Raw genomic sequence first — 19,164 nt, 5'->3', positions numbered from 1 at the left:
TGCTCTGAAGTAATTCCCAAGACTAACTCAATTAAGTTTGATAAGAATATTCTTTTCTCCCATACCTTTGTTGCAAGCTATTTTATTGAGCTGTTTTTATTTCCTGTCTGCATATCCATTTCTTCAAATACAATAATTTCCCATTTTATATGTGGCATAAAGATATTATTTGCAAGTGTCCTTTAAATTATAACTCAAAATTAATGTGGCAGAAAGATGTATAAATGCCATTTGAACAATATTAACAGAAAACTTTAAGCTGAACACACGGTATAAAAATGGAACTATACTGTGCATTTATTGGCTTTGGTTTGATTACCAAGCAGTGGTTGAGCCTTCTACAAGTTCCTTAAAACAAGTTACTTAAAAGATGCTTTTACAGAATCTTCCTTGACATGACTGTTCTTGTATCAGCCAGCCCATTTGTAGCATACGTTGGATCTTTTTTTATTTTGTACTTCTTGTTCTTAAAACTTCTCTCTCAAGTTATTTCTTATTCAAAATGGTGAACATTAGAACATTACAATGTTTAGCAACTCATTTTATTTTTATGCTTTTTAGAAGAGACATTCTTGGTCGTTTCACTTAATTAATATTGTCCAGTAATTATCATACAGTAAGCTGTTAACATAGCTTGCAAGAGTTTAAGAGCAGTGACAAGGTCTGTTAGTTGTGAAGCTAACATGTATTTTATAAGTGATAAAACATTCACAATATGTGAATTGCATTACAAGAATAAATTTTAATTTTTTAAAATATAACTTTGACAGGCAAGTAGCAAGGGACACATGACCTATGCAATTGTAGTTTACTTCAGGGTATTTAATTTAATTTGTGGTGGTTTTTTTTTCTATTATGTGCTAAAGTTTTAGTTTTTACTTTTGTAATACTAGAATTAGGCTTAATTCACTGTTACAGTGCATGAATTAAAGATACCTTTTTGCTTTGAAGTATAACAAATCCTGGTTTTTAAGTACTCTTAGATCAGCAGGAGGAACTTTCATTGCTGCTAATGAGCTTACTGATATGACAGTTCCTGAAGATTCATATAATTAAAGCTGTCTCTTCTTTTAAACATAATGACTTTCCTGCTTTTCTATTAGTATTCCAGACAAGAAATATTTTGGTAATTTAGTACACTTTACTAATTTCTTATTTTATGGTATTCTAAAGATTTATATTGCATTTATCCAGGCTGCTGTTTTATTTGATTGACTCCAATTTACACAGACCTTACAGGTAACAGTGTATAGAGTCTTCCTTTCATATTGTAATAACAATATAAAACTGCAGCTTTTCCTTCCTCTAAAAGTCATTAACTCATTGTTGCTTTGCAAGTAACTTACCCATTTTCTCATTTTTGAAACTTAATTCAGTTTTTTTCATAGATAATTAATTTCACTTTTTTTTAAAGCTAGGAATGAAATTGTAAATATGAAGTTTGATCTATATTCATTAAAAAACAGAACACCCCCACCTACAACATTTAAAAATATTAGGACAGCATGAGAGAACAATATTAATATATGTCATAAGCAATCTATATGTCTGTCGTGGCTTAACCCCAGCTGGTAACTAAGCACCACGCAGCCGCTCACTCGCTTCCTGCCACCCAGTGGGATGGGGGAGAGAATGGGGAGGGGAGGTAATACTTGTGGGCTGAGATAAGAACAGTTTAATAGAACAGAAAGGAAGAAACTAATAATGATAATAACAACAATAATAAAATGGCAATAATAATAATAATAAAGGAATTGGAATACACAAAACAAGTGATGCACAATGCAATTGCTCACCACTTGCCGACCGATGCCCGCTTAGTTCCTGAGCAGCGACCCCCCCCAGGCCCACTCCCCCCAGTTTATATACTGGGCATGACATCACATGGTCTGGAATACCCCTTTGGCCAGTTTGGGTCAGCTGCCCTGGCTGTGTCCCCTCCCAACTTCTTGTGCCCCTCCAGCTTTCTCACTGGCTGGGCATCAGAAGCTGAAAAATCCTTGACTTTAGACTAAACACTACTTAGCAACCACTGAAACGTCACTGTGTTATCAACAATCTTTTCATACCAACTCAAAAACATAACACTATACCAGCTACTAGGAAGACAATTAACTCTATCCCAGCTGAAACCAGGAGAATGTCATAAGGAAAGGTGGTTTTTTCCTATTACAGAATTTTTAAGAGTCTATGGCAAATTTCTCAGTACTATTACATAAGATACTTTCTGCTATGCATTGCTTGGGCTTCTGTTTTGTCTTAGGTTGCAAATTCACGGTGTGTGTTTTCACGTAGTCAGGATTGTTGTGTTAGTTTGGGTGGGGTTTTTTTGTGCTTTCAGAAAACATTACAAACTTCATGAGTTACTCCAAAATGTATTATACTCAACCAGTACCAAACTGTGTGAAAGAGATTCCTATACAAGACTGAAAAAGCATGTTATTTTGTGGCTACTGTTTTTTGAAAAAATTTGAAGAGAGCATGTTTTTTAATCTCTAAAATCTTAGGCTAAAGCTATTTATCTATTTACCAGAAATGTACAATTTAAGACATAAAAATTTTGCTACTCCAGCATTTAAGATACCATACCAGGGGCATTAAATATTTGCAAAGAGAAATTCATGGTGGTATGGTTTAAGTACACCTTTAAATATTTCTTCAATTTTGTATTTTTTGATGTTTTTTTGCACCCCTGTTTATACCCGTAATGGATCAACAACGCCTGCTCTATTGGGACACAAGTCCTACATCAGCATACTACAGACTTGCCATATTCCCGTCTGAGCCATTTTAAAATAAATTGAACTTACTGAAAATAAGTAATTACACCTTCTTGTGTTTTTTTTTTTTTTTTTTTTTTTTTTTTGTGTGTGTGTGTGTATGTGAGTGCATTTCACAATGTAAAAATTTTAGTTTTAAAAGCTGATGGAACATGCAATATTATGGAATTTGCAATACTGTTATGTATTTATTGCAAATAGTCTAATTTCTTTTAATGTTTGTGGCTTTAAGTTGTGCACAGTACTGTTATCTGGCAAGTAAATTTAAGATATAATTATGCAATGAACTAGTAAATGTAAGTGAAATATTCTGTTTCTTTAGGGCATAGAAATATATGCATCTTTTACAAGTATGAATTAGCAAATCAAATATTAAGCAAGAGTTAGAATATTTGCACGTTTATACCAAAACAGTGCTTCAATTTCTAATAAGATATTGAAATATGTCAGTAGTCCATGAACTTAGCTCGCTCTCTATCATCTTACAGTGATCCAACAGTTAAGTATCATGGCTATTCCCTGGTGCAGTCCTTGAGCCCCCAGTTATTTAAACATGTAGACAGTTTGATCTGTAGACAGACCAGCATTCAGATAAAGCTGTTCAGTACTTTTAATTTAATTTTTATTCAGCTGGGTATAAATATGGATGTTACTGAGAGATTTCACTTCTGTATAGCATTTTAAGTGATAGTGAGATTAAGACAAATAAAATAATATTGATACTCTATAAGGGAAAAAATGTAGATATCTGCTAAAAGACAAAGAAAAAAAATATGAAGTGGGTTATGCAGAAATCAGTTGCAAGAAGAACCTTAAAATGGCAGAAAGGGCAATGGAATAGAAAAGCTGAATACATTGTGCAGATGTATAGAGCCTTGAAGGTGAGAAAGCTTAATTTTAATTAGTAGGGAAGTGTTGCAAGTGCATATATATGTGTATCTTGCTATCTATATATCTGTCTCAGGGAGTCAGAGTTTGCAGTGACGGCATTGTTTAGAAGACTGATAAGTCTGGCTGGTTTTAAACTTTTATTTTAAACTTTACTAGACTGATGTTCATTAACATTTCATGCTAATGGTTCATTCTTAATCATTATTAATCACTAGTTATTAACAATCTTATCCTAAATTAGCTGTGAATATACAATACACTGCACTCAGCACAGTACTTCATGGTCTGGGTCCCCAAGGGTCGAGGTGATGAGGCTTAAGAGCTGAGGGTGAGGGAAGCCGCAACTGATGCGAGGGTTGTCTTTCTCTTCCCTCCTGAAAATTTGATTTCTTCTTTTATAAGACGATTCTGTCTCTTGGGAGCTCTTAGTCCACCACTGCACTGTATCACTGTGTACTGTGCAACACCGAGGGATATTACTTTTCCGTGCTGGGGCAGCTGCCGTATCCCGTAGCTTGGCCATTTTTAGCCCTTGCCTTAGCAGCTGCTTCTTTCTTTCAATAGCAGTCCAGTGATGAATAATTGACCATCAGTGAGTTGTTTGTCATTTGGGGGTTTCTGTTTTCAGCTTTTGCCCATATTTTCAAGTTCTGAGCTTAACCTGTACACTGTAAAAAGAGACGTGGTGTCAGGCTGCATTTCACCCAGGAGGTTCTCAAAAGAAGTTTATAGAGTCTAGTAGGCCAGGGCTCTTGTGTAGGTAGTATAGGGCACAGTTAGTATAAGGTCTGAGGCCTATTCCTACTGATGATAGTACTGTTATTAGTAGGGAACTGGGTACAAAAATGCTTGTGTATTGTTTACCAATTACGCTACATTAGTGTGCTCATATTTGAATTCAAAATAGGAGAAAATTAATTAAATCCTGCTTAGAGAGCTGCTTCTTTCATGTGTGCAACTGGAGTCTGCTTTGGCTACAGAAGGGAAAGCCTGAGGGCTCAAGAGGCAATGGCATTGTCAGAACTTTGGGGAAAAAAAGGATTTCAAGAGTATTTAAGTATTGTATATGCCTGTTACACACACACAAAGAAGGGGGGGCAGGGGGAAAGGCAAGAAAGCCAGAAAATGGCTGCAGGAGACAAGAGGAAACTTCATCTTGAGAGAAGTAAAGCATAAGTATTGTTCTTCAGTTGTCTGTGACACTGAGTGAGTATATCCAACTAGTTCTTATTCCCTTGTTAATGGATATTTCAGGTCTTTGCTGGTGTTTACAGAAACCTTCTAATACATTGCCTCTGGAATATTTCTTTGTTAGTGCTCTAAACCTATCTGACAATAGGGTGGGGAAATTTTTGTAATTTAACTTTACTTTTAAATGCTGCATCAATAATACGTTGGCAATTTTACGGAATTATTCAGTAAACTCTGTCCATCAGTCCAGTTTGAAGTTCAAATGGCAAAAGTAACAGTATATTTTCAGATTTTTTTTTTTAAATAATATGGTATAGTTTTCTGCATCAGGCTAGAGATCAGCTTGTCACTGTGACTCTCTCCCCTCAGAATGTAGGGGCCAGAATAACACAAGGGAAGCAAAATGTCTGTAGGCAAGAGGAAGATTCTCTTGATATGGAGATTGCATCCATCCAAGAAAATTGTCATACAGGGTGGGCAGCACGTAAGATTTCTGAAATATCAGCTGAAATACCTGTTGCAAAAAGTAGCAGAAGGTTTACAGCAATATAGATGAGAAAGCACACAAGTAGTATTGCTTTGCTTTGGAGAATTATTTCTAGGATTTGAGATAAAACAGGTATAGTCTCAAAACTAGATGAAATATTGGTTTAATTTTAAGCAAGAATAATGATCTGGGAATGGGGGAGAGGGTAGCAAAATGTTGCCATAGATATTTGTTGAAAGAAAAAAAATCAGAGTACTGTATTCTCATATTGTAAATACCGGTTTCCATTTCTGCATTCTGAGATAACTGAGATATGGAACTAAAAGTTTAGTAAGCACATTTTTTACCAAGTTTTGCTGTGGCTATAGTCATGTTGTGTGACTACAGAATATTTAAGACGCTGAGGAGAAGAGAATGATTTGGGCAATTACACCTCTCTTTATCTGACCTTACTGATATGAAAGTTTATAGAGGAAAGAATAATCAAACATGGAAGTTAATGAGAGTAGCATAAAATGAAGATTAATTTATTGGTAGTAGACTAATATGCTAGCTTTGACTATTAATTTCAACCCCCCTCTCCCCCATGAAATCTACGTTGACTTCAGTGTTGCCTCCCAAGCTTGGAGCGACTGAGGCTCGTGGATGTCCTTTGTCGGAATTAAGGTGAAACGACACCAGAGGAGTTCAACAATCAACATTTATTCAACCTAGCTAACCTTGCCCAACTACAAGTGAACTTATCAATATGAACCTTGCATCATGTCATTAAGCCGTTGCTTGAAAAGAGAAGGGAGGTGTAAAAAAAGAAGCGGAAAAAAGGAACATGAAACTGTATCAGCAGGAGAGTCCTCCTGTAGAGTCATGAGGTTCAGAGCAGACCCCCTTGCTTTCTGGACTCCTTCTCAAAGAGGAGCGCAGGGCGGCTGGATCCACTCCTAGTTCCAGACTTGGTCAATGGTTTATGTTTAAAAGGATGAGGTGTAGGGACTGTGAAAAAGAGAGAAGAAAAGAGAGAGAGAAAGAAAGAAAGAGAGAAGAAAAGAGAGAGAGAAAGAAAGAAAGAGAGAAGAAAAGGGTTTCACCAGTGCTGGGTCCAGCTTTGGTCCAGCCAGCCTAGAGATCTAGTTCCTCAGGGCATGCACTGGGAACTCGTTCTCCCTTCTTTTATAGTCGGTGGTCTTGACATGCACAATTCACGTTCCTGGGGTTGTCTGGAATCAGTCGGTGAGCTGGGGGCTTCATTGGGGAGTTGCCTCTCTTTCCCTGCTGGCATGACTGCTTAGAGATAGAAGCACAGTCCCATCTTCCGTGGGGCCTCCTCCTCCAGGCGCATATGCTGTGCTCCTTCTCCTGGTCACTTAAGATAAGGAATTGTGGCTTTGGAGAAGCATGATCCCACTCTCCGTGGGGCTCTCTCCTCTGGCCACATTGTCCTTTTCACACAATTCCAGCGCTTTTACAGAGGCCATCTTCTCCACCAAAGTTCTTTAACGAATGTTTGAGACATTGACTATAATTTGTCAGGCCGTCACATTCAGGAAAGCATTTGACATTATGTAAAATGGGAGAATATTCATTAGAAAAACAGAAGAAACTATCTAAAAGTACTGTCTAAAAGGAATATGGAAAAAAAAAATTGTGGTATTGAACCAACGAGCATAACTCACAAAGGGTTAGACAGTTTTGCCAGCGGAGAGAGAGATTGGGTTGTCATCACTGAATGATCCTGAGGAAGCAGAGTAAAAGAAATGAAAATCGATAGTATGAAGTACAAGATAGTGCATCTTGATACGGTAATAAGAGCTTTGGTCAAGAAAAAAGGATATTTTATCATAAGATAATCGGATAAGGTATTTCCAGTAGAACTGTAGAAATAGTAAGGCAAACATTAAAAGGGCTGGTGAGTCATCACCTGAAATACTGTGCAGAAAGGTTTTAAACAGATACAGGTGAAGAGGCTTCTGGAATAATCATGGTACTAGAAAACCTGAGTCAAGAGAGGAAACTTTAAGAACAAAGTTGTTTTAACCATGAAAGGCAGAAGGTGAGGAAATCTAATTATTGCCTATAAAAATATTAGGAGCCTTTTTGAAAAGGGCATGAGAGTGTTCAGGCATACATACACTGTATTCAACGAACAACCTGGTTTTGTGGGCTAACATTCAAAACCCCAGTCTTTGACTTTGTTTCTAAACTATCAAATGAGTTGTTTACTTCAGTTTGGCTTGGGTTTATGTCTGAATCCTCCCAGGATTAGGGGTCAAAGTTAGGGTTTGGTTTTTTTATTTCTCTTCTGCCATTCTTCTGTGGCCCTTCAGATTTTATACCATGTCTTTCAGAGGGGCACGAGGAAGGGTTGGCAGGTATTTCATGTCAGTTTTTTGTTGAAGAGCTGCTTATATTTCCGGATTTGATTTTTTCATCTGTTTTCACTAAATTGGAAGTTGCAAAGACAATAGTACCAAACTAATACCAGCATATTACGAGCTACCCTCTGCTTGAGGATGTCACCAGAAATACAGTCTTAAAGCAAAATATGTCTAATAGTTGTGCACTGCTGAAATCAAAGGAATGCTGAATTTTTATATTCAGGAACAACTTAAGACCATGACAAAGGAAAAAAAAAGTCAGAACAAGATAGTGATGTAAAGATTCTTGATCAAATATGTAACTGTTCAATGTCAAAGGAACTGAAGTAATATAAATAAAAAATTGGCTTTGCTGAAAGCAAGAAATTGAAAATCTCTTGTGCACAACCTGTTAATCAGCTCTAGTCACTTGAGTTATGGGTTGGTTTGTTTTTTTTTTTAATCTGGGTAAAAGAATGTAGCTGTTACTCAGCTGCTACCTGCAACTGATGTAGAGATTTTTTTGGTGAGTTGGGTTTTTTTTGTTTTGTTTTTAAACCTGTGTACTTGCTGAGTCTCATAATTCTGACATTTTGTAAGTAGTGACTTTAATTTTATTCTGTGAACTATTTTTATGCAAGATAAACTGTATTGTGAAGAGTCTTAAGCACAAGGTATTATATTCTGTGTTTCTTAGCAGCTTTCTAAGGAAATCACTGTCTTAAAATTGTGTGTGCCTACCCTCAAAGGCTTCTTATGACAGCAGAAGTATGACTTTCTAACAAAATCCCGTTTGTTTCTGGAACCTCCGAAGACTGAAACGCATCTGTAGTCAACATTGTCAGCTTCTAATTTTAGCTCTGCTTCCCAAACAAGGCAGTTTCTTAACTACTGAAGCCAACTGACCTACCTGATGATGATTTCAGCTTACCAATTGCTGAGAGAAAATCTGCCAAGTCTAACATACAATTGGAGAACAGTGTTTTTGCATAAACAGGGGTTTTTAAAAATTGTGATTATAAATTATAATATGAGGTTATATTTATATTCCCTTATTCTTTTTAGAAAAGTTGATTGTCTACAACTAAGTTGTCTATGTTGTTTGGTTTTGTTGGGTTGGTTTTTTTGTTAGGTTACATTAGCATTTTAACAGGTTGCCATTGGTCGTTTTGTAGTTGTGTTAACCATTCTGCTATGAATGGGATTGTAGTTGCTATGCAACATTTTACTCTAATAATTCGGGGACTCTGTCAGGTTTTTATGAGAGAAAGATGTGTTCTCTATGTGTATCTTATATTTCCCATCACATAACTCTACTCAGTGGGTAAAATCATGGATCCACTACAGATCCTAGTAACATCATAGGGCCACAAACTTTCTCCAGGGGTTTAGATGAAGTTTAAGGTAGCTTCACCTTTATAGGTACAGTATATTATGAATGAAATATATAATGAAAAAAAAAAATCAAGTCATTAGACTAATATTCAGAGTATGTTCTTAACTATATATATTGTTCCTCTGGAATGTATTTAAATGTTAAGTTTACTTCATAAACAATCAGGAAATAAGTTTTAACTGATTGCAATAATACAAATCCAAGATAGAATACATGCTAACAGGAGTTATCCTCAGGTTACTCTTATGGTGTTGATATTTTAATCAACTATTTACAGATCAAGTGTTCAACTTCCATGCATTGCTTCAAATGGATGAAAGTTGTATTTCTCATCTTCTGATAAGAAAATTTGCACTTTTTCTACATCCTTCTATAAATCCCTGATGTTTCATCTCTACTTTTTTCTTTTTCCTAAGTCCCTGTTTTGCTCTGTTGCACCCTCTCAAGTGCTTGCACTTCCCCCCAGCTTGGCAAGCACTTTCGCTCTGACTAATTCTGTTGTTTTTTACCAGGCATTGTGCTTTCAAACTAGGGAATTGAGTCTTAGGTTTCATGGGTAGGTGTTTAATAGCCCCATTTGCTCTATGTTTTGAGGGTCTTATTTTCTTCATGATTTTCCATACAAAAGTTCATGTTTTCTGTTTTAACAGAATGAGATTGAAGAAAGCTTTGTCGTACTTGGAGTAGCTTCAAAACTTGTGCTTTTGTTAATCAGAAGAGACAGACTGGCATATGTATATCTCAGGTTATTTAAAACAGAATGTTAATTGCAGTGCAAAACCTTAGGCATAAAAAGAAAACAAAATGTAGTGTTCAAACAGCATACATCTAATCAGAATAAGGCAACTGCATAAGTGAGGGGAACTGAACGTTGAAGAGTGACCCTCTCATCTTGTATGGTAATTTGTTCGGTATGCTTTTATTTCAGAATTAAAAACATAGTACGCTGATTTGGGGAAGGTATTAAATCATGTATTTTACCAACAATCTTTCTTGTTTAAGGTGTTAACAGAATGAATGTTCTATATTTTAGTCTCAGCAGAAAACCTGGAGAAGAGCCTGAAGCATATGGAGAGGCAACTCCAACAGCTCGAGAAGGATTTGCAGACTTTTCCGGTTCCTGAAGATAAGCATGATAAGTTTGTAGCAAAAATGTCAATATCCTTTGGAGTATTCTTTAAACAAAAAAAAAACAACAAAAAACAACCAACCACAAAACCAACAAAGCAAAACCAGAAGTAACTTAACTTCATTACCTTAAACTAAATTTCTTTGCATAACTTCTGTCTAGTGTGTAGCATTTATTTTTGAAAAATATAACTTTTTTTCCCTCAAAAACAAAATACACGAACAGTCCAATTAAAGGATTCATCTGTAGTGGATCGAATGAGGAGAAAAATGCTTACTGTCAGGTTTTACACTGTGTACAAATTTCTTAACTTAGTGAAAAGCAGTTATAATAGGAATGTTAAGCACTTTAGTGTTAAATGATTTTTTACATGAGACTATCTCAGAGAGACATGTCTGTTATTCTGTGTTTATTAGTGTTCTAGTTTATGTGTTACCACTGTGAATGTTTTTGTACATGCAACCACAGAACCAAAAAATTTCTCTTATTTCAGAAATAAGATTCATAGCATGTGAAAACTGGTTTCTGGTCTTGTTTTTGCCAAAGTTCCTTTCCTCACTATTTATTCCAAATCCTGCAGCCAACTTCACTGCCTGTCTCTCTCATAAGAAAGCCTGTGACATGAAGATACTTAATTAAAGCAGAAAAAAAACCCCATTCTTTCGCTTAAACCTCCCTACCAGATGATCGTCATATATGCTTGGCACTGAGACTAATCTGGAAGCAAAAATATCAGCAGACGGAGACAGGTTGAAATTTCCTCTGCAGGCCTGGTTAGGTTATTACCTGGCTGGAAGACTACTTTGTTAGGTACAAAGGCAGGGGTACTCAGGAGATGGTCCTCTTGATTAACCTCATACTATTAAATAAAAGATGGCAAGGGACCCTGAGGCCAAGTGGATATACCGGTTCTTGCTGCTTTAGGGCCAGTTTTCTCTTCACTAGACTAGCTGCAACCAAAGTGTTTACGTCTTAGCTTTAGGCCTTCTCTGCACTCAATGTTTTATCTGTAACCTTTCAGTGTTGCTACTAATTTTTGTAAGGTTGGGTATTTTTTTGGTGAGGTTGTTCTCTTTGTTGTTGTTGTTGCTGCTGGCTTGTTTTCCCAGCTCTATGTGGTTTTGAGAGATATGTTGCAGCCCACGAGCATGGTGTCTCTATAGTACAAAACATAATTTTTTTCCCTGAAGAAGTCGATAGCATAATAGGAGAACTAGGATAGGGGTCCTGAAGGCAAGCATTAAACTATTGTCTAGGAAGTTAGAGGAACACATATCCATGGTAACATTCTCAGAAATATTGCTAGGACTATACAAATGCAATATTTTGAACAGTAAATATTATGAACAGGAATAGTTTGGTCTCACCTACTACCTCTCCCAGCAGACAGGCAGTAATTTCAAAACAGTAAAGTTGCATGTGGTTTCTAGTAATGTCTGTGAACACACTAATTAAAGAAGGTCACTTTTAGAAAAACAGGAACTTCAATAATTACGAAGCAAAAAAGGTTTGATGTAAAGGTTAGATAATCCTGCACAGCGTGATGAAGCCTGGACCTGTCTTTACTTTTATTCCTATGACAAGGAAAGCTGAGTGATGCTGATGTCTTGAAAAGCATGCAGCTCATAAAAAGAAACCAGCAGGAAATCTGAAAAAGGAAGGATGGTGCTTTGTTGGAAATAATTTTTCATCCTGAGTACAATTAGGCTCCATGGACAAGCAGGCTATTACATCCTGTCGCTAAATATCACAACCCAAAGGCCCCTAATGAACTGATTAGCATTCTTGTTTCTTTAGGAAGTCAGATATATGCACAGTTGGTGCACTCTTTTATTGACAAAGTCTATAATTATGAATATTTCCCCTATATATTAAATTGTGCTAGTCTGTCAGTCATCTTATGTATGCTAGCTAAAAAGGAATTATAGTTATTATTGCAGTTCTTCTGTTTGCTTTAATTAGGAAAGTCAAAGAATATTGAATTAATATTGATCTAGAATATTAAATCCATTGAATGGAATGTTCAATAAAAAAGCACAGTGAACAAAATACACTTGTACGTTCAAAATAAAAATTTAGTGAGTTTATGGAGAGTATTTAAATTGCATATTAAAAACTTAATTAAGTAATTAATTAAGTAATTTAGTCAACATGCTCTTTATCAGTCCTGTCGGCATCTCATGTTTCTAAGTAGCAGCTGAGAAACTCTTGACAAGTTTCAGCCTACCACTGAACGTAGCATTGATGGCAATTTTTACAGAAGCTTATGGAACTAGTACTTGAGAGACAATGAGTTGGTTGCTGCCTGTCAGCTAGAAACAGAGTCCTTTCTTTTTGATCAGTTCTCTATTCCTCTTGTCATTTAAGTTGATTTGTTGACATTGCGAAAAGAGAAGGAAGGAACAACTGTTACGCAAGTCAGAGCCTGATTTAAGTGCGGTAGAAGAAACCCATTTCAGCTGCAAGGAGGACACTAAGTGCTGCCTCTAAACTGTCAGTTACTTAATCGGCCTCGTAGTTTGAACTTCCCTCTGTGCAACATAAACAAACTGCAGTCTGTAAGATGTCCTCATACCCCAAGGACTGTGGAAGATTACAGGACCTGAGCTCGTTAGGTGATAAAAGATTATATGTTACTTTTTGGGAGAGGGTCAAGATGTTGACTGTGTGGTCAGGTAATGAGATAGGGCTTTGGCAAACAATGTGAATTTAATGTAAGTATATAATTCCTTTATACAGGTCTTTAATATCTGGTCTGGACTTCAGGCATGTATTACAGCTAGTACTGGTTTTGCTCATAATATATGGGATATACACACTGGATGCAGCAGCTCTGTGTGATACAAATACATGTCAATTTGTTTTAGTTTTATAGCATATAGATGAGTAGGAGTGAGTCAAGGAAAAGGTATTATTTGACAAATACTCTTCAGAAGGTACTAATTTAAAAATCTAAACATTTCTGTGTGTTTCTTGAACTATTATATTCAGATACAGAATTTTGCTGTTGAACCTTGCTATATGTATATGAAAGGAAGTGTCTGTGACATGTATTTTTCAGACAATTGCAACTGTTTTCCCAAGAACTTGATGTGGGAAATCCTCAAGAGAGCCCTAGAACATTCACACCCTTTGGCCTTAGTAGAAAACAATGCTGGTTTGAAGTGACCTCAAAGTCTTTTTGCACCAGTCTTCAAAAAGTTTGCCTTGTTTTTATGCAGACTGTTGCTGCCTAGTGTAGTGGCAGTCTCAGTGCAGTCTTGAAGATTCTGCTAAAATATATGCAGCATCTATGTACCTGTTAATCTTTTGTTCTTATGCAGAATAATATTCCTTTTTCAATTGTTGACACTTAATACATAGGTTAGTTTGTGAAAAAATCAGAAGTGATGAATATGGGGCTTTTTAAGGAAGTGTTTGGTACAGATTAATATCATTAATTACCTGTTCTAGGGTGACAGCTGCTTTTACTTGGCTTGATACTCTGCACTATATTATTATTTTTAGACCACAATATATTAAAATCAGTATAAACCTCAGACAAGCAATTCACTGTGAGAAGAGCTGCCATGAATATGCAAGACCAAATATACAGCAGTTAGAAATTTTGCCACAGATATTACTTGTCTCAGCCCTGCATTGCTTTCCTGTTCCATTAATGAGCAGAATGATGATCTGTAGTCCCATGAGTCCAAAAAGGCAGTTTGTGAAGTGAAGGCACTTCAGAAAAACTTAACAAATACCTAACTTCTTGACTTCCTTTTCCTCTCACCTGTGTTGCAGCTCTGCTGTACTTCTGTCTTCATTCATCCAAAGCCAATGAATTGTGTAGCTGATAATGCATATATATCAACCTGTTCATAATAATTACAGTTGGGATTGCTGTACTCAGTAGTATTCCCTGTTGTCTCCGGTTTAGCTAGCTAACAAAAGCCACGTTTAAAGAAAAAAGGAAGAGCGCTTATTAAAAATACCTAAATTGAAGCACAGTCTCAGTAGAATACCAAGAGCTTAGGGTATCCCATAATGCACCAGATGGAAAATAAAAATCTCAGGATTCATTGTGTCTGGCATTGACATACTGGATAGTAAAACATCTTTCCGGAGTGCTGTACTTTGAATTAAAGCTGTGCATCCCATATTCAAGGGGAGTCACTTTTAACAGTATACACTAGGCAGCCTATGTGGACTCTATTAACATAGCTGTAACTTTAGCTGTGTCTTGCAGAATATCACAGAAATTTCATCTCTCTCACCTCCCCACCCCCCCATGTTTGCTTTTCAGGATATACTCTGGCGTATCATTCATTTACAAGATGAAGTATACATTTTTTTTAATAATTATAACTTTTTTTTCCTCAGTTTTTTCTCTCCTAGAAAACTGAAGAAAGTTACTGGAATGTTTGATGTATGGCATTTATACATAGTGACAACAAAACAAATTAATCTAATTTTTCTTTACCCTTCCACTCTGTGGAAATAACAGCCTCATAATTGCAAAAAATAGTGTAGTTTTCCCTAAGTTCTGTTAATGATCTAGGAATCACCAATAATAAGTATCCTAAATTGTAGGATCAAAAATAAACAGGATGTAGAAATGCTTTTTTCTAGTTTCACTCAGCATTAATTTTACTGGTTTCCTTTATTACAGTTGTTTGTTGTTTTGGTTTGTTTGGGGTTTTTTTGAACTTCTGACATTTCTTTTGATGGTCCTAACTTGTGTTTTGTCATGTCTTGTTTCTCACGATCCTTTCTTTTATTAAATATTTGGGCAGCTGTTACAAACTAATCTCTCACCAAGTTTCCTCGCTTCCTCCACCAATAGATTTTTAACATCCTTAATAATTTTTAAGAAACTCAGCTCTGAAGCATAGTTTCCTGTAGGCTTTGTGCATCTTGGGAACTAAGTAAAGGGGAGAGATTCAAATTGATGTGGAAGAAAAAGTGGGCCAGCAACATCAATTCTCTTTGAGCTGTTGCTAGCCAGTCAGCGCTGGCAGTCTGAAGCCGCTCACGGGCTGCGTCTTGTGAAGTCAAAAGCAACATGGAAAGAAGCTCATACTGGCTAAGGAGCCTTGTCAGAGCAAGAGAAGGTCTGAAATCAAGTGGTTGGGGGTGATGGAAGAGGGATTTAAAATCATTGACATCTAGGCTTTAGTTAGTCCTTTTCTACAAGACTGTCATAGTGGAGACTGTTCTGCCCCTACAGACCCAGCTAATAGCTATCACAGTGACTAATTTTAATGTTGTGGAAATGCTTTGTTTCTCCTTTCCTGCATCTGTCTGAGAGCATTATTGTATGACTTCCTGGCATGGATTCTAAATCACAAAAAGAAAACCATTAACTGCTGACTTGGTATTTTAAAAGCAACGTTAACAAACCTGAAGGACATTTAATAGTGAAATTCAAATGGGATTCAGCTTCTAAACAAAACTAAAAGACAAGTGCATCGCAAAAAACCTGAAGAGTGAAAGCAGTCACCCAGCAATAAATTGTTGCTATGTATTTAAAACACCATGGTGGACAAAAATTCTATTTGTCTAGTTTTTAATGCACTTGATTCAAAATCCTGTGCTTCATAAAATAAAGTGACCATAGTGTATGTATCTGTCGTATAAAGAATACAAATACAGTAAATTCTCTTTTGCAGTAGTGGGCAATTGGGAGTAAGGGTAAAATTACCATTTCTTGACTTTTGTAGTCTTTCCTGGAGCAGGAAAATAATGGAACATAAATATTTGTTTAGCTACCATGCCATTAAAGTAAACATTTTATGAAGTTGTCCTACATAAGGAAATGACTAAACACAATATTTCTTCTTTGAGCTTCTTTGGCAAACTATATTGTCAGAAATCTTGGATAAACACATTTTTTTTATTTCATTTATGTTATACAGTATTTTGGTGCTGTTTATAAATTGTCTTTCTCTTGTAGATGTAGTTCTATTGTTTTCACCTCTAATTTAATTAAGTTGTATTGACATTGCAGATAGCCTTAGAAAAAGCCTAAATACCTGATTCAGCCACCAGGAACAGGAATTAATATTTCTATTTTTACTTTAATTTTAGTAGGAACTATACTATTTCTTGATATATTAAAGTATTCAGGTTAGTTATTTGTATCTGTACCTAAATGCCATGTAAATTGTCATTTATATACCTAAGGCTTTAGCTTCAATAAGGAGACAGTGATAGTAAATAAACTACATAAGTGCCTGAAGTTAGATTAGTCCCATACATTTCACTTCATACAAAAGCATATGCTAATGGAATAATCTTTAAATTTAAAGTGGTTGAGAAAATTTTCTGAAAGCACCCTGATTTATTCATAGGTCTAATATGCACAGTAAATACTAGGAAGCCTATATGACATGGAAGGAATTCTTTTGATACTTTATTTGATGCAAATGAAAGATGTGTGTGAAATACAGGTCAATGTTAACTAAGAACTGTGGGTTTGACTGGATTCACTGAGTATTCTTGCAACCTTAACAGCCGCGTACAGCTTTCTAATTCATGCCAAAGAAGATTTTCAGAAACTTTCAAGGATGCATGAGAACATGGAAAAACTCTATCAGAATGTGATGGGATATTATGCCATTGATCTGAAGAAAGTTTCGGTGGAGGAGTTTTTAACAGATTTAAACAACTTCAGGACAATGTTTATGGTACAATCTGTTTATTCTATGCTTAATGTTTCTTAGAAATTATTTTTTGTAATCTTTCAGTTACTGAACAAACTAAAAAGAATTTTCTTCCTCCTCAAATAGTAGCTGATACTCATATCAGAAATGATAGGATATCCTAAGGATAATGGATTTTTGAATTATTATTTGTGGACGATTTCTTTCTGAAAGAATTGGAAATTCCTAATAACAATGAATGTAATTTAAAACTGAGCCTCTTACATGCATGTATAACCTGAAGAGAAAAAACCTGAAACTCTGCCTTTCTTAAATACAACTGCATTTTCTGTTTAAAGGATGCTAGTTATTTACTGCAAAATAAATTTTCTAACAATTAGTCTATATTTATAATGCACGCTCTTCCCATGCAAAATCCAGACCCAAGATTCTATTTTCTTTAATTTTTCATTTGCCTGCAGCACTTGATCAGTGTCAAGGTTTGCATCTGTAAGCAGGTTCCCTGCTATGGAAACTCAGAGCTCCTTACCCTGGCTTAAAAAAATAGCATATTTTCCTCAAACTCAGACTGTTTCTAAGGACCTTTAATTTTTGTGCCAATAGGTTCTCTAGGATTTTAGGTTTTATGCATTTTATATGCCTACTTTCTTCTTTTCCCTTTAAAAAGGATGATCGTTGGGGGCAGAGGCTAAGAATTATTATTTTATTAATTTAAATCTTTTAATTATATTTGAGAAACAGACATTAGGCTGATCCAGGTTATTGTGGGGTAGCTCCTTTTGGATAGAGCTCAGAACATAGTTATAACCATAATTCAGACTCACTGTTAGCAGAGCTTTGCCTTAGAGTCATCTAAAATAGTCACAGATGTGAAGGTTAGCTCTGTCCTTGTATCACAGGGCAGCACCTACATTATGTATACAAACATTTGCACATACTAGCTCATCGTAAAAGCTTGAGCTATTTTGGAAATCTAATTTTATTTTTCTTTATGTATTTTTTGAGTCCAAATGCATTTTCATTATGCTTACAAATTTTAATAATAGGTTGGGTTTTGGTTTTGTTTTTTAATTTACCAAAATGTGATTTAATAGTTTTAAGAAAAGACCTTTCTGAAAAGTGAGGTAGAAATTTCTTACAAGGGTGTTTATTTATATATTTGGAGCTGATTATATATGACTATAAACAGTCTTCTTGGCAAATTTCAAGATAATCAGATGTTCTCCAAAATATTGCAGGTTCTTTTACCATTGTCAATGTAGCTCTTCTGGAAGAAGGATGATTAACTTGATGATACACTTCAGATTGCATACTCAAGACTGGTATATCCCTCCATTTAAAATAACCAAACAACTTTGGGAAAGCTGATGGCTATATAACTTCAAAATACTTTTATAGAGCTTTTATTTAGGATTAGTGGGGATTGCTGTCTTGGTGATTTGTAACCATATTCAAATTGGTAAAGTTAGGGGGGCGAGGAGAGGTTGTTGATTTTGTATGGAGGTTGTGGTTGTTTTTGGAGGGTTTTTTTAAGCTTTCTCTGCATAAATAGTTTTTTGTCTTGGATTCTGAACACTCGGCTGGTAAGCAACCCTTTCTCAATGAAGAAATGGAAGAATAAAAAGGCGGGTCCCCAGTTGTATATGAATTTATTAATTTGGATAACTTGGAAAAGGTGACTCCTGTCACATCTGGCTACCTATGATTAAATAGCTTAACTTACTGGCTACACTCCTGCAGGCATGTTACCTGAGCATGAGCTTTGTGACAAAATCTGGAGCAGTGATCCAACTCATGCCTATTGAACTGTAGAAAGATTCAATTAAGTTATTTTACTATCTAGTCCTCATTGCAGCCTGACACTTACCATTACAACACACTTATTTAAGTTGATTGCATGTTTCCTAGTCTTGTTTGGGTTTGCTTGGTTGATTTTTTTTTTTTATTATTTCAGACATGTCTAAGGGTGTAGATAAGGAAAAATACTTCTTTCATAGATATTAAGAAAGGGTTTGAAATTCCTATGACCATCTATTTTGAAGAAAGGACTTAAAATTTAGCAAACATATTGGAACATGTGAAGATTACCAAGCCTCTGCCACTTCAGAGTTTTAACAGCTTGTCCTGGTTTCAGCTGGGATAGAGTTAACTGTCTTCCTAGTAGCTGGTACAGTGCTGTGTTTTGAGTTCAGTATGTGAAGAATGTTGATAACACTGATGTTTTCAGTTGTTGCTCAGTAGTGTTTAGACTAGAGTCAAGGATTTTTCAGCTTCTCATGCCCAGCCAGGGCACCT

At 35.8% G+C, this 19,164-nt stretch overlaps 1 protein-coding gene across 1 annotated transcript in view; it reads left to right on the top strand.

The window, feature by feature from the left end:
- The window catches only part of DIAPH3 (diaphanous-related formin 3), a 235,852-nt gene that overhangs the window by 139,263 nt on the left and 77,425 nt on the right, over positions 1-19,164 (top strand). The window contains exons 22-23 of the mRNA XM_010575244.1: positions 10,130-10,254; positions 16,729-16,893. Coding sequence (XP_010573546.1) covers positions 10,130-10,254; positions 16,729-16,893 — 290 coding nt within the window. The remainder of the gene's footprint in view (positions 1-10,129; positions 10,255-16,728; positions 16,894-19,164) is intronic.

Source organism: Haliaeetus leucocephalus, unplaced genomic scaffold, assembly GCF_000737465.1.
Source record: "Haliaeetus leucocephalus isolate CR32 unplaced genomic scaffold, Haliaeetus_leucocephalus-4.0 Scaffold462, whole genome shotgun sequence".
Lineage (NCBI taxonomy): Eukaryota > Metazoa > Chordata > Aves > Accipitriformes > Accipitridae > Haliaeetus > Haliaeetus leucocephalus.
This window is presented reverse-complemented; position numbering and strand designations above follow the sequence as displayed.